This window comes from Volvox carteri (assembly GCF_000143455.1).
Source record: "Volvox carteri f. nagariensis unplaced genomic scaffold VOLCAscaffold_33, whole genome shotgun sequence".
NCBI classification, from domain to species: Eukaryota; Viridiplantae; Chlorophyta; class Chlorophyceae; order Chlamydomonadales; family Volvocaceae; genus Volvox; species Volvox carteri.
This window is the reverse complement of record NW_003307576.1, coordinates 1,041,760-1,057,114: the sequence shown is the minus strand read 5'-3', so window position 1 is coordinate 1,057,114 and position 15,355 is coordinate 1,041,760. Positions and strand designations below refer to the sequence as shown.

Here is a 15,355-nt window from a genome sequence, read left to right as displayed (position 1 = left end):
ATGCCCGTTTCGTAGGCTCTAACTCCGTTTCCTTCGCTTACGCAAACTTTATAATAATAATTATGGATCAGTGAATATTAGATGTCGACGGAATGGAATTTTGTAATCAATGTGTTCGACGCCTGGGCGAAGCGCTAATCGGGTCGATGCCAGATGTCCAATCATGTAATATCTCCATGGATGAACAGCTAATTAAAGACATACCTTACATTATGACATGGTACATATATGTACGCCAAATTCCTAATGGCCTCGCCCTCGTCGGTAAGTCATCGCGGTCGCGCAATTCACGATAACCCTCTATACATATGAATCCGCAAGCCGAACATAACACTGTGTAAATCTGTATTATTCTATCAATAATTATGGTGTAATTAGCACGTGCAACCAGAGCAGTCGCTGGTACGACGGAGCTGTTGGGTCGTTCATCAGGCAGCAAACATCTAGCTTGCCCACAAGAAACCCAGTTGTCGTTATATGACAGCAGAAGTATGAAAGTTCTCCATCCGCGACTGCAGTAACGTAGCCATGAGAAAAGTCAGGTGCACGGTACATATTCCTCCAGCACAACAGTTCTCATTATCATGATTTGACACTTATTAAATGTCGGACAGCACAATCCTTTCCCAGGCGCTTTGGTTGCTGTCCATTCCGGAGGCAGCTGCTCGGGCCCATGGGCAACATGCGAAAGGCCGCATTAGCATCAGCGAGGCAAGTCTCCGCTCGCCAAGGAGCTCTGGCGCCTCTATTTCAGTGGGCATGCTTGTCGGTCGGCTGCTCACGGAGGCAATCGTCTTCGCCCGGAACGCCATCACGCGATTCGCAAACAGCGACCGGCGAGGTGCCGGTCCGCGCAATTCCCTTGCTTTTAGCGAAACCCTTATCCAATCCCAGCAAGACGTCCTACCGGCGTTGTCGTCTTTCCAGCGCGCACTCAAAGCCGCAACGGAAGTTACCGAGAACCCCCCCGACAGCTACGACTACAACACCGAAGCACATTACTCCGCCGAGTCGACTGACGAAGTAGCCGCCCGGGCCGGCATCGCCGCCTGTCACATCCTCCTCAGCATTGGTCACATTGATCCCCGCGACGCGGCATCATCCGGCTCCGACGCGCTGCGCGGCCTTCTCGGCGCATTGCGCGCGGCAGCGAGCGCGGCAGCGGCCGGTAGCAATAGCGCTAACGACAGCAACAGCAGCAGCCGGCTTGACATCTTTCAAGACTTCCTTCTCACAGCCGGCCCCTGCCAGATCTGTCTGCTGGTCGTCCTGGCGCACAACATCGATTGCCTTCATCGCATCGCAACCTCCCTAGTTGGAGTGTGTCGACGGGAAACGGTGGGCCTGCTCAAGCTGTTGGAGGAAATCACCATTCTGGCGACTGGTGGTGGCGGCGGCGGCGGTGGCGGCACCGGCCGAGACGATAGAGCCGCCACTGGCAGCACCGGTCGGATCAGCATTATCGTACAGCTCGGCGACCGTGATAGAAATAACCGGCATGGTGCTGCTGCCGCCGCCGCTGCTGCCGCCAGCACTGCAGCTTCCGGCGCGGACCCCAGCCATATGCTATTCCTGCAGGCCCTTCAGGAGGTGCGTGGAGGAAGGGACAGGACATTTTATCACGTAACATGTGGCTTAGCATAGCACTGCATAGCACTGCATATGACAGCACCGGTATGATCTGTTCGGATCCACTGTAATTTACCGTAACGCCATTCACTCATTCACTTATTCACTCGTTCACTCATGGGTCATGTGGCATAGCGTGACGTAGCGGTAGACATGCCAGGGGGGAGAACTCCATAATTTTGTTATAGTGGGCACAAAGCGACACGCGGCGGCGGGGCGCGGGCGTATGTCTGTATGTCTGCGCAGTGGGCCCACGTGCAGGCGAGTTAGGAAAGCAGGTGTATCAGTCCTTGCTGTGCATGGTGCGGTACGGTTACCGTGTCTGTATGTCTTGCGCAGGGGATTGTACTGCACTGTACATCAGTTAGCAACGATCGACGCACAGACCGTGTGCTGCCTCGGCGGTTGTACGGCCGTTGTACGGCAGAGGCGGCACACAACTGATTCCAGCAACCGATTTCCCGCCCGCATTCATGTGCCGCAACCCAGATCACCACGAAATTGACAACACGCTTCGCACGTTGTTAAGAGCTTAAATTATTAATTGGATTAATTCAATTTCATATTATTTCTTTATCACATTTAAGCGAAGCAACGTGTGTGTACGCTACAAGCACAATAATTAACAGCACCGACCACAAACGCGAATTCAAAAGTAGAGCCGAGCCCGTCTCCATTCATATCCAATACCGCTACGAATAGTCCCCGACTTGCCGCTGACGGATTGACGTCGATCGGATCCATGGCTCGACGTACAACAGATAGCCGGCGAGCTGCGGCCCGCCCTAGCGTCCTCGGGATCTGGCGACGCCGCCGCGGCACTCCTGGAGGTCGTACTGCGAGCGGCGCACCGGCGGGTGAGCCGGGAGCTGGAACGTGTGGGCGTTACGCCGCCGTCACCGTTGGGCAATGATGCTACTGCCGCCGCAAGCCGGACGCGAGGCCTCTCCACCGCTATGCTACAGCTGACAGGAGGACCCAGCCGCCGCAGCAGCCAAGGCTACAGCCACAGCAGCAGCCGCAGCAGCGTGAGTAGCGGCGGCAGCGCCGCCACTGCCGGAGGCGGCGGCGGCGGCGGCAGCAGCTACGTTCAAGACCACGATCTGCCGAGCTTTTGGGCCGGCAGCGGCCTGGGTGGAGGTTATGCAGCTAGCGGCAGCTCACTGGTGGGGAAGTCCAGTGCGCTCTCGCGACTGGTAGATGGATTCGTTGCGGAGGACGACGCCGTCGTTGCGGCGGCGGCGATGGCGGCGGCTGATACAGCCAAAGCAACCGCGCAGTGGCTGCGGCAGCTACGATCAGAGGCCTCAGATGGGACATCATCGTCGGTGTCTCTTTCGACGGTGACGGCGGCGATGCCGGAGGCAACGGCGGCGGCAGCGGCGGCGGCAGCGGCGGGAGTTCCTTCCAATCCCCCATCCTCATCGGCACGCGCCGTCACGTTCCCGTCAACAGCAGAGCGTCTCCTGTTGCATGCAAAACAGCCTTCGAAGCAGCAGCCACTGCACCAGCACCAGCAGCAGCAGCAGAGCGCGGCACCGCAACAGGCGGCGGCGGCGGCGGCATCCAACCCCCTTCCGGGTAGCTATCAATCACTCTCCACCAACCCCGGTGGCGACTCGGCCCACCTCGTCCAGAGCATCAGCGTCGCGCTGCCTCAAGCCGGCAGCCGGCCCTCCCTCATCAGCCCAGTCACCTCCATCCCGCTCTCCGTCGCCGCAGCCGACGGAACGCAGCCGCAGCCGTCGCCGTCGCCACCGTCTCCATCGCCGTCACCGTCGTCGCCGCCGCGGGTCGCCTTCCCGGTTTCGTTGCGCTCCGCCGCATCAGGGCCCACTGCCGCCGCCGCCGCCGCCAGCGACTCGGCCCCTGTACTGCAATCCGGGAACTCTGCCGCAAGGTCGCAGCTGCAAACCATTTACGAAGGCAGCTCTTCCGGTGACGCTGACGGCCCAGCCGATTCCGGCAACCGGCAGCAGCAGCAGCAGCAGCAGCAAACGCCGCCGCCGCCGCTGCAGCAGCTGCTACAGCAGCAGCGCTCGCGGCTGCTACAGCTGGATCCTTCCTTCGCCAACAGCTTGCCGAGCAGCCCCAGCTTGACGGCACCTCCCCGGGCTCCTGCTCCACCGTTTCAGCAACAGCCGCAGCAGCAACAGCACAAACACCAACAACAAGAAGAAAAGAAAGGGCGAGGAGGAAGAGGAGGAGGAGAAGGAGGAGAAGGAGGAGGAGGAGGAGGAGGACGGCTAACCAGTTTTGAGGAGCTTGATGGAGGCATTCAAGAAGAGGAACCTGCGCACCGGGTAGTTCGAGTGCGGAGCCACACCGTCACACTTGGCGGGCTTACGATCTCCGGCGGTGCACGCACGACAGCCTTTGATGCCTATAGTCGCGCCTCCGACAACGGCGGCATCGCCCATATCTCCGCCGTCGGTGTCGACGGCAGCATCGGCAGCGGCAATGGCACCATCGCCACCGCGCCCCGAAACCGCAGTGCGTCGGTAGCCGTACTGCGTCCGTCGGCGGGCCTGGGGTACGGCACCCAGCGGGAAGATAAGGCCGGGGGCGGCAGTAGTTATGGCACGGGCGGCGGCGGCGGCGGTAGCGGCAGCGGTGGGCAACGGCTCGCGAAAACGACGTCATGGCAGGAGGCCGCAGCGTCTGCCGTGGCGGCAGCTGCCGCCGCGGCGGCGGCGGGGGCATGGAAGCCCGCTGCCGTCGTCAGCAGTGGTGGCGGCGGCGGCGGCGGCCTCACCAGCGTATCATCTCTGGGCCCTCGCTCTAGCATCGGAATTGGGCAACCTTCTGTTTTAGCGACCAAGACTTCTCTTTCAGGCGCCGGATTGGGGATACTAGCGGGATTGGGAGCCGCCGCAGGAGCTCCAACGACAATAACCGGCCGGACGAGTATTTTGGCGGGGACTGCGGCGTCGGCGGCGGTGGCGGGAACGTTCGGCCGTACGTCCATGCCAGGGGCGGGACTACCGCTAGGAGGCAGCAACAGTATTCTTGGGGCCTCGTAGACGTTGTACGGCCTCGACAGGAACCTTTGTAGATTGTGTACCAACAGACCGGGACGGGATTACCGCTATAGTAGACCGGGCAGCAGGACGTTTCGAAGTGGAGCGATTGGGGGGAGTGGAGTCGGTCGGTCGGAAAGTGATGCGTGTGTGCATGAGTGTGGAGCGATTGAGGGAAAGGGGAAAAGGGGGTAAAGGGGCACGAAGAGCATGGGAGCTGCGGCGCCTGCATGTATATGTGTGGGTGGGTGAGTGTGCGGGTGAGCGTATGTGAATGTGTGCATGTGCATACCGAGGGTAAGAAGACTGCGATAACGGTCGTCGTTCTTAGGATTTCGAGGGTTGCACGTAGGGAGGTTTCTGAGCTGGTATGCCATTGGCATTGTGCACGACCACCTTATGCTTGTGTGCGGTCTGTGGTGTTTTTATGTCCTGCACGACATCCTGACCTTCCTGCTATCATTCTGAGTATATATTCCTGCCAGAGGCAGAGGACATTATCCTTCTTAACCAGCGCTACCATGTTCAGTTGCCTGCCAACCGCCACTTAACTGCCAACCGCCACTGAAAACCAAACGGTAGAAGCCGCAAATCCTTGCGGAGAAAGCGTCCTGCTGGGTTGCCATACAGACGACTTTAGTGGCGCCTGGCACCTTAGTCAAGTCGTATGACTGCAGAGGACCCCAAAACGGCGCGCCAATGCGTATACTGCTTAGTGCTTATGGTACCAGCTGTTCCCTCCGAACGCATATGTATATCTTCCAGAACGCACAAGCATGACACAGTCAATCGGGAGTCAGCCTGCGATCAATCTCATAAGCGTCATCGTCCGGGAATGACCGGCCCGCCACCCAGTAGGAAGAAACCTTTATGAAAACGAAACCTACGTACCTTTGTGGATTAGCTATTATGATATTTCGTTATTTGCCTCTGTAACAACCTCTCAGCACATGGCCCATAAACGTCTTGCGTCCATCGAGGCTACACCGCGGGATTGCAATTTTTTTTGCAAAATTCAAAAAATGGCGCCAACTCGCCCAGCCAGTAATCAGCTGGGGGCCTTCGCTTCCATCAACCTCCTCACGCTTATCGTTCCACCATGGTATCATCAAAGCGCCAACTGCTACGTATGGTTATGCCAAATTCATAACCTCGCAGTGGTCTAGTCCAGAGAGAACAGATCAAACTCGGCGGGCGCCACGATCTCCGCCCCTGCCACCTCGGAATGTACCTCCACCCCGGCCCCGTTTGGAGGCACCTCCAAATCCTCCATGGCTTCCTCCTCAGCACCGCTAGGGCCGTTGCTCGCGAGACGTCCACCTTCACTGCCCGTGATGCTGCCGATGCCGCCAGAGATAGAGATGCCACCTTCACCGCTTTCCTGTCGTCCATGACGTCGCGCCAAGTCAGCCGCCATCTGGGTCGCTTGAAGCACCAAATCCCGCCTACGAACTGGAGCCGGAGGAGGATGCGGAGCAGCCAGCGGATTAGTTGCAGATCCGACAGTTCTCGAAGAGTCGCCTCTGCACCAGACATCTGCACCAGTGCCAGCGCCGCCGTCGCCATGCTGGTCATCATGGGCTACCGACTTTAAGAGCACTTGCGGCGGCGGCACAGCCGCCAATGAGGAGGTGCCGTTCAGCTGCAGCCGCCGCGGCCCTGCCAGGCCACCGTGAAGCGCTCCCAAGGCCCGGTTGAGCCAGTATCTCGAGGCTGCCACCGCACCTGGTGGACATACCGGGGGGCTGCGAGGAACAGCCGCCGCACCTTCACCCTCGCCCTCGCGCTCACGCTCATGCTCACCCTCACACAACTCCAGTTGCTCCCCCCCATTCACTTCACCCTCCCTCTTCATGCTTGCAGCACTACGTGTACGCTTGACGATATCATCATCAGCAGCGACTGCGGCAATTGCAGGAGGCGGAAGAGGAGGAGGAGGAGGGGATGGAAGAGGCATCCAGACTTCAGTTGTTTCACCGCCGCTGCCAGCGCCGACGCCGCTACCGCCACCAAGCTCCCAGGACTCCGGCTGCCTGCCGCTGTCGTACCATGAGGCGTGCTGCGTTGCGTCGTACCCAATTGGGAGGCCCACCAGGCTGCCGCCCGCCATGGCCTGCATTTCGTCCCAACTGAGTGGCTCGGCCTTGTACGACAGTAGTGCCTGTTCGCCGTACATCTGGAGAACCTGGGTGTATTCCTCGGCCTACACGTGGCACGCGGTTGGGCACGTGGGGCCCCGGGTAGTGGCCAGGTGGGTTATGGCAGCCCCGCGAGGGACATGGAAAAGAGAAGGGTGAGGGAGGCGGAGAACAACGTGAACCGGGTCCTTCCTGTCGCTGCCAGCCGCAGTGCACGCAGAATACACGTGGTGTAGGGGCGTGGCGTAGTAAAACCCTCCGCGACTCACCCAGTAAAACCCTAAAACCCAAAAATGCCTGTCTTCTACAGATGCACCACAACCCGACATGGCAGCGGCTCCGGCCCCGCCCCCGCCCTCGCCCTCACTTCCCTCCCCAACTGGGTTTTCCCTCCGCCTGAATCCCTCTCCTCTCCTGGACGCTCTACACGTCACAGAGGCTTTACATTTTTCCTCCCGTCCTCATTCGCTATTTCCACTGGCGCTCAAGGATTCCCTCTTCCCGTCCCAGCCCAAGACCCAGCCCCCGGCTTCCATGGGCCCAGTCGCTGCCACTATGTGCGCAATCGGCACAGAAGCTTCCTACCCCGTAACAATCAGTCAATCAGCCAATTAATTACTAGCGAAGCTCCATCAATCCACCCCACATCGCCGCCGGCCCAGAGCTCGGAGAAAATTCCCGCCAGGGGATGTGTGTCCGTCTTCTGGCGTACAACGAAAACAACCTCCCGGTTTTCCATTGCTTTCCCGCCACATGAGGGTCCTAATGTCGCAGAAAACCATGCTTGGAAGACAGTTGACATAACAAGCATTACGAAGAACTGTAAGCTGAATCCTGCTGAAACGCATGCTGGAGATAGCGTTGCTAACTTTGCTGACAAAAGGGCACTTGCGCTGGCAATTACAACAGCACTACCTGAGAACACATACACACACACATGCAGGTGTAACATACACACACAAAATAAATGAAAACGTGTTTGTGTTGTGCGGCCACCACCATTACGGGCGATCTGGCTAGTTGCATTATTCGTCCCCCACCTGCGCCATGATCGCCAGCGGGTTCTGCAGCATCAGGTCCAGATCATTGGCGTCCGTCTCCCCAACCAGTTTGTCCACCACCGCCTCAGCCAACCCCGGACACCCAGCTGCCAGCCGCTGGCGCATCCAGGCGTTGTAGTGATACCAGCGAGGCCGGGGCCGCAGGAACTCGGGCAAGCGCTCCTCCGCGCGACGAGCCAGCAGCCGCAGCAAGCCCTACGTTTTTTCCGGCGCGATGCGCAAAAATGGAGATCGGACGGGGCTGGTGAAGAAGGCATTGGGGATGATGGCCGAAATAGGAATAACAGTCAACCCCGTTAGGACTCGTTGGCTTGGATCAATTAATGTATTTACCAAGGAAATGACAAAGGTATAAAGGGTTTGAAGTGGAAACCTAAACAGACATGAAGAGACAAGACATGAAGACCCTGTTTGGCTGGACAAGTTACCTCACCCACAGTTACCACGGTCGGCCCCCTCGACACCCAGAATGACCAAACCTAAGCCCAGTCTTTCACACGCAGCAACCTTCCTCAACACGAGGTGCCAAGTCCCAGTTCCCGGCTGCCCATTTCTCGCGGCCTCAACCCTCCTCCGGCCTCAACCCCCAAACCCCCAGATGCAGCAGCAACTAAACCTTTTCCCCAACATCTCCACCAGCCTTCCACAAAAGAAAAACCTACCGTCTCGCCACCGTCCCGGAAAGCTTCCCAGGAATCCTCCGGCAGCTGCTCCACAGCTGCCTCCATCGCCGACCGCACAGCCGTGTCTAACGCCCCCTGCAACAGCCGTGAAGCCGTCGCCGCTACCGCTGCAGCCTGTTCTCCCTCTGCCGGCGGCCGTGACACCGCCGCCAGCGCATTCCTCGCCCTCAGTAACGACAGCACCACCTGATCGGGTGGCTCCCCCGCCGCGATCTGCGCCTCCGCCAGCAGCAGCTGGGCGCTGGGCCACCAGCTGATGGGACCACCACCACTGCAGCCGCCGCCGCCGCCGCTGCTGCCGCCGCTGCTGCTGCTGCTGCTTAGGGCGTCGTGCCCGGCGGCGGCGCCAGCGGTAGCGGTAGAGGCTGCGGCTTCACCGGCTCGGCTTGTAGGCTGTGGCGGTACTGCTTCCGCAGTGTACGCGACGGCCGTCCGTGCGTCCTTGAGGGATGTGGTCCGAGGGAGGCGAAGAGCCGGTAGACCTAGTTAGCCACATGCCAAGATGCGTTTGGTCCCCACTCCCAATTTCAGTCCTACTCACGTGTTTTTCTCTTCTTTTGCCCTAAGCTAAGGTACAACCAAGCGCGTGGCGTCGTGTCGTGCGCTGATGACCTGCCGACAATCTGGTTCAACCTGGCAGGCGCAGAAGGCCTTTTCACTCGACCCTGAACAATTTGAATTACAGCCCCACCTTGAGCGCCTGAGCCGCTGCTCCGGACTCCAAATAGGCCCTGCCCCGAAACCAGGACAGCAGAGCCCGTACCGATACTCGGGAGGAGTGCGAGTGCGTTGGCGGTCTTGAAGGACGGGGTCCTGCAGGTGTGTGTGTGTTGTGTGTGTTGTGTGTTGTCTCTGTGTTGTGTGTGTGTTGTGTGTGTGTGTGTTGTGTGTGTGTGTGTTGTGTGTGTTGTGTGTTGTCTCTGTGTTGTGTGTGTGTGTGTGTTGTATGTGTGTGTGTGTTGTGTGTGTGTGTGTGTTTTAGCGAACTGAGCCGTGTGGCAAAAGGGCTGGAGATGGTGGGGAGCTGCGGCCCATAACGATTCAAGTAGAATAGAAGGCGACAGCATAACGAGCAAGTAGAAGGAGCTCCACCCTTGGATTGCGGTGGACAACACGCACAGTTCCCTTCATGGTGCGGCATCGCAGGAGAAAACCCAAACCGCGCAACGCTATCAGGACCGACTTGCCTGTCTCAGTTACAACTCGGTCACCAATCCCACCGCTACTGCTATTATTGGCATTGCTATTGTTATTGTCGCTACAACGCAGCTGGACGAGCGCCTCCAATCGTACATCCGGCCTCCGTTCCATCACGCTAGCCAGGGCGGTTGACAGTTGGTGGTAGGACAGGCGTTGGCAAGGGGGCACCAGACGCAGCGCCCTGCCATCTCGAGGGCTTGAGAAAGGGGCCGGCTTCTCGCCTCGGGCGACGAGCCGCGCTGCAGCGTCGGCCAGGCCCGTGGTCGGGGAGGTGGTGGCGGTGGCGGCGCGGCCGGCTTTGGGTTTTGCGCCGGTGGTCAGAGTTTGTTGCTGCTCCTGTAGCGGCTGCGGATCTGGAGAACTGGGTGCGGAGGTGGGACAGTAGACGGCGGGGGAGCAAGGAACCATGGCGGCTTTGGGCCCCTGGGAGTGATTCAGTAAAGGGGGCGATGGAAGGATGGCGTAGCGTGGAACTCGAGGCGTCGGTAGAAGGAGGGGTCTTCTTGGGAATCGTGACCGTCGCGGCTAGGCAGGGAATGGCCAGGGGGAATCACTTCCACAGGTGCGGCGAGCTGTTTGTGGCCAACACATCCAGCGACCGATAACAGAAGACGACCCAAGGGACCGTCGTTGCAAATCGGATCGTGTAAAACGGTTCAGGCCTAAACCGGGAGCTGTTGCAGCTTCAAGTTTTCGCGATATTCTTGGCCGTATCAATGGTTTTGGTGTATGTTCAAGCAGGTGTTGTGTACAACAACCGTACAAGCTGCCGACCCTGCTCTTAAGCTCAGCTGCGTCATGTAAGCTGGAGTGCAGGGTGTCATCAATAATTTTATAATTAGGCTTTTCTGGGAGGAGCCGAACGGTTTCACATAGGGCCCTGAAACAGTTGCACTTCTAACTTTCGCCGGCCCTAGTGCAATTGAGTGTCACACAAATTATTCTCAGTGTGCATTCCTTCTTCTCAACGCTGCCCATAGTCCATGCCTCATCGCTGATCCACTTGCTACAGTCGAGCTCACGATCGTTGTGGTGCATATCTCCGGAGCGACCTTTCCCTAAGCTTAGGGCACCGACTTCGATTATTGATAAGGTCAAACCTCCAGCAGCGTCGCAACTCGTTGGCCGCACAGGTTCCATCCACCCCAGTTGAAGCCATCTCCAACGCAAGCATCTTAAAATGCTGCCCAAAGATCCGGCCTCTCAGGCCAAGGTCATCCGGGAGGTTATCCGTTCATACACCTATGTGCTCATATGGATGGGCATTTCCATTGCGGTCATCCTGTTCAACAAATGGCTTCTCGCGTATTCTGGGTTTCCGTTTCCTATCGCCTTGACGCTGTGGCACATGTTCTTCTGCTCATGCGTCGGCGTCGTTGCCGTTCGAGTCCTGAAGGTCGTCAAGTCACATAACATGACTCCACGGGAATACTACACGCGAGTTATGCCTATTGGTGAGCTCTATGGGCTTTACGATGGGCATCTTACTATCTTCATGTGGAGCCGCACCGGGCATTTGGGTTCCAAATGCTTCACTGCACTTCCCTCTGCTGCTCCGGTAATGGATTGGCTGTCAAGCTCGCTGGCGATCTTATGTGGAGCTTATGTTCTCCAATTTTGGACAACCGGCCGCAGCATTTCTGCCTGGTCGTGAAGAATTCGCGCAACAGCCAGTGACGGCCGATGGATGGCCTATTACCTTTCACCAATTGTTGCCCAAGTTTTGACGCTGCCTTCATGGTCCCGTTTGCTCCTCCTTTATGGCTTTATCACGGGTGCTTGCAGCACCATCATTGCGTTCCCCCTGTTTTGTTGCCTCCAGTCTCCCAACCCCTCCCACTCCCCCGCTCTCCCTTCCTCCTTTTCCTCACGCGATCTTTTGCTCTGCAGGATTGCTCTACGCCGGCAGCCTCTGGCTGTCCAACTCCGCCTACCTGTACCTGTCCGTGTCGTTCATCCAGATGACCAAGTCGCTCATGCCCGGCCTGGTGTATGCCTCGGGTGTCATGCTGGGCACAGAGAAGTACTCGCGCGGCGTCACGCTGAACATGCTTCTCATTGCCTTTGGCGTGGTGGTTTGCGCCATTGGCGAGCTTAACTTGGTCTTCAAGGGCGTCGTTCAGCAGCTAACCGCCCTGGGTTTCGAGGTAGGTTTTTTGCTGTTTGGGTTGATACGGTGCGTGTGGCTTTTGGGTGCCATGTGCTTTGGAGAGTGACAGTGACAGTGACGACCCATATGCCCAATATGTTCAATCGACCCATCTCCGTCAGTGTATCCAGGGATGATGGGCTCCAGCCGCTCACAGCATGTCCGTTACCATCTCCGCACGCGGACCTCTTGTCCCGTATGCTGATTCACCGAAAGCCTACGTCCTCACCAACACCGGCTCTCCCACAAAAGCACGTGGTTTCCTTTTTTTCAGCCGCTTCTTGCGACAGTATATCCATCGTGTCTTTGGCCGCACAACTGTATTAAAACCGGAATCCAGCTTACAGTCGCGGTGGTGGAAGTGCGTCAGTCCAGCAGCACCTGATGGCTAACATGTAAATACACCATGTAAATGCTCCTTCCGAACTTTGGATGGTGGTATTCGTTCCTCATGTCTTTGGCGCCACGGGGGTTGGATGTCCGGTCCCTTCTCGGATTTCTCGCCTTGCCTCCATATTCCGTTGGCCTGTTGTGTTTGGGGTTTCCTTCTCGCTTTGATCTTCTTGGTTGGGTGAGCCCTAACTACCCACTTGCAACCTTGGTCCGTCTATATCCACCGCAGGCTATGCGTCTGACCATGGTCCAAGTGCTCATTAACAGCAAGGGCTATAACATGAACCCTATCCAGTCCCTCTACTACGTCTCGCCGGCCTGTCTGGTGTGCCTGCTGGTGCCATTTTGTGAGAAGGCCTGCGACCGGATTGGGCAGTTGGGTCGTTTTGTTTTCCCTGCAGTTGTGGGTGATAAGAGCCCCGTGCATGTGGGTGATAGCGCCCCGTGCGAGTGGGACTGGAAAGGGGCATACGTCGGGAAAGCACCACGTCGAAAACACTGACACCAGCGACACCAAATAAGGCGAAATCAACCGCAACGGCGGAATGCTTGGACACTGAATGGGGTTCATTCTTTGGCATCCTTGTATGCCTATTTGTATGCCATTGTTGGCGTCCTTTCATGACCGGGAAATCGACATGTTTGCGTGTGGCGTTTGGCATTTTTGGACGCCTGCACCACGTGCCTTTTTTTTACATCCGCTTCTTAGGCATTGTGACATCCCTTGCCTGCCTGCTCGCCTGCCTGCCTCACAGTGAGCGTGGAGTTGTCCAAGATGCGTACCAGCACCAACTGGACCTTCAACCCCTCGGTCATGTTGGCGAACGCGCTGACTGCCTTTGTGCTAAACTTGGTGAGGTGGAGGAGGAGGAATAGGGAAGGAAGAGAGTGGGGTGGGAAAGATGCTGCCGACTTTTGAAGAACCAATTGGGGGACATGGTCCGTGCCCTTATAGGACTCCCTCTACTGCCGAAACAGCAGGGCGGGCGCGCGAAGAAAATCATTAGGCCATTTCAATTTAATATCGGCTTTTGGAGCTTTAAGCGCATTTGCATCCATGATGGGGCGATGATGGGGAAGGAGACTAAGCACAGCGGCGGGGAAGAAGACGCTGTGCGTGTGGGGGGTTTGGGGTTACAGGTGTGTTGTGTACCAAGGGCTCCAGGATTTTGCTCAGCAGGCACACCAGACAGGCGCGGAGTTGATTTCAGCGTCGGGTTGAAAAGCCGTTGTCTGTCCATTACGACTTCCAAGCATACCTGCCATCCCCTTGTTCCAGATCGCCTTCCAGCGGGATTGCCGCCGGTTATCCCTATCCACTCGTAAGGAGGCGGCCACCCTACCACACACACTAACGTGCATGTATATGAACGTGACATATACGTGACCTTACCTTCCTGTTTCCTACCACCACCACTACCTTGGTGGAACCCCGCAGGCCGTGTTCCTGCTGATCGGCAAGACCTCGGCGCTGACCATGAACATTGCCGGTGTGATCAAGGATTGGATGCTCATCTTCTTCTCCTTCTACCTCTTCCACGCCCCGGTCACCACGCTGAACCTTCTGGGATACGCGTTCTGCTGCAGGTAGGGATCTAGGCGGAGCACGGGGCGGCGAGGAGTGGGCTTTGCCGTACATATATCCCCTTGGAAGGAGGTAGCATGCGCCGTACACACCGTCTTCCCCGCTCGGGTTGAAAGGATAGTTCCTCGTTGGCGGCATGTGGGCCTCAAAATCCCCCAGTCTCCTCCTTTCTTAAAGGAAGGTGCTTTGCGGAGCTTTCCGGTACGATGTGGACATGGAAGAGAAACGTATGCTTGATGGCGAAGGCCCAGATGCACTCTCCCCCGTTCCCGCATATTGGTTTTTAATATACACACAGACACACACAAGTATATTGTCTTCTGTCATTCCCTGACCCGCTTCCTGACATGTGCCGTTCTTGTCGCGCGTCACGTCGCCACCGCGTGTCCCTTTCGCTGCAGTGGCGTGGTCGTGTACAACCACATGAAGCTGCAGATGATTAAGAGCAAGGTGGCGTCAAATAGCGGAGGAAAGGCCGATGAGGAGAAGCCCAAGGAGGAGAGGTGAGCGGGGGCTCACGTGGAAACAACATTAGACCGGTAGCACACAATTTCCAACAATCCAACGGTTCCAGTTCACGGCACTTTTCCACTGCGACTGTCAGCCCTCCCCGGTTGGCTGCATCGCGCCTCTCACCAATTGAGAACAACTTGCAGCTACAGGAGGAACCATGAGCTCAAGCTTGTGATTACCCAGCGGACTAAAAAATGGTCTACAAGATCAATGCGTACAAAGTGTTAAGCGTGTGCAAGTTATCTTTCAATTGGCGAAACCCACGAAATTTCAACCTTTGAATTGCCTCGCCTCAGGTCCAAGGAGGACATTCTGTCGGAGATTCGGCGGCTGCAGGCGCAGATGGCGGAGCTGGAGGACCGGGTGAGCAGCTCTGCAAAGGTGATGAACGGCGGTGGCTTGGGCCCCATTTCATCTGGCCTGGCTGGCCCCTCAGAGCGTGCAAGTGAACTGGTCATTAACGCCGCCGCGGTGGCCAGCAGCGAGCGAACTGAGCAGGAGAATAAGGACAAGTAAAAAGGGCGGGCTTCGTGAACCCTCTATGGCCTGCGTAAGCAGTACTCGTTTATAGCTAGGGCAACAAGTCTCGGAACATGAGCAGTAGCGGTTCAGTTAGCTGGAATTAATCGAGGCCGCAGCGCGCGTGTGCCTGTGTATTTGTGTGTGTGTATGTGAAAGGGGAAAAGGGCAGGGTGGGTTGGGATGAGATGGCAATGTCCCGTCTCTTTCAGCAAGGGAACCTTTGGGGGCCTTGGTTTCCGGACATCAATGGCAAGGTGTATCCAACCGAAAGGGATGTGGACGCCTGTCTGCACCTTCGCAGTGTGCTGGGATGTTCTTCTTGTGTGCATGTGGACTATGGCCTTCGTTGTGATCTTTGCGACCGCGAATGTGGCTCCTTTTCACGCATACTTTATCAGAGGTTATTGCTATATCCCATTCGGGATGCTGCCACGTGCAAGAGTGGCCCTACCGGACGAACGG

General features: G+C 57.4%; 3 protein-coding genes across 3 annotated transcripts; 2 read left to right on the top strand and 1 right to left on the bottom strand.

Moving 5' to 3' along the window:
• Positions 1 to 228: 228 nt before the first annotated feature.
• Positions 229 to 5,170, top strand: VOLCADRAFT_105782 (uncharacterized protein; the record flags this gene model as incomplete). The annotated part of the gene is made up of 5 exons (XM_002953025.1): positions 229 to 264; positions 631 to 1,590; positions 2,391 to 3,320; positions 3,352 to 3,567; positions 3,765 to 5,170. The coding sequence occupies 5 exons, from the start codon at positions 229 to 231 to the stop codon at positions 4,650 to 4,652; spliced, it is 3,030 nt and encodes a 1,009-aa protein (XP_002953071.1). The 3' UTR covers positions 4,653 to 5,170.
• Positions 5,171 to 5,811: 641 nt separating this feature from the next.
• VOLCADRAFT_93772 (uncharacterized protein) lies at positions 5,812 to 10,531 on the bottom strand (the record flags this gene model as incomplete). Its single annotated transcript, XM_002952929.1, has 10 exons — positions 5,812 to 6,101; positions 6,192 to 6,374; positions 6,417 to 6,551; positions 6,627 to 6,852; positions 7,828 to 8,043; positions 8,511 to 8,656; positions 9,073 to 9,164; positions 9,223 to 9,344; positions 9,651 to 10,092; positions 10,506 to 10,531. The coding sequence occupies 10 exons, from the start codon at positions 10,529 to 10,531 to the stop codon at positions 5,812 to 5,814; spliced, it is 1,878 nt and encodes a 625-aa protein (XP_002952975.1).
• A 380-nt stretch (positions 10,532 to 10,911) lies between these two features.
• VOLCADRAFT_63129 (uncharacterized protein) lies at positions 10,912 to 14,365 on the top strand (the record flags this gene model as incomplete). The annotated part of the gene is made up of 6 exons (XM_002953024.1): positions 10,912 to 11,185; positions 11,622 to 11,878; positions 12,503 to 12,620; positions 13,029 to 13,126; positions 13,712 to 13,860; positions 14,260 to 14,365. 6 exons carry the CDS (start codon positions 10,912 to 10,914, stop codon positions 14,363 to 14,365), a joined length of 1,002 nt encoding a protein of 333 aa, XP_002953070.1.
• Between the last annotated feature and the right edge of the window lie 990 nt (positions 14,366 to 15,355).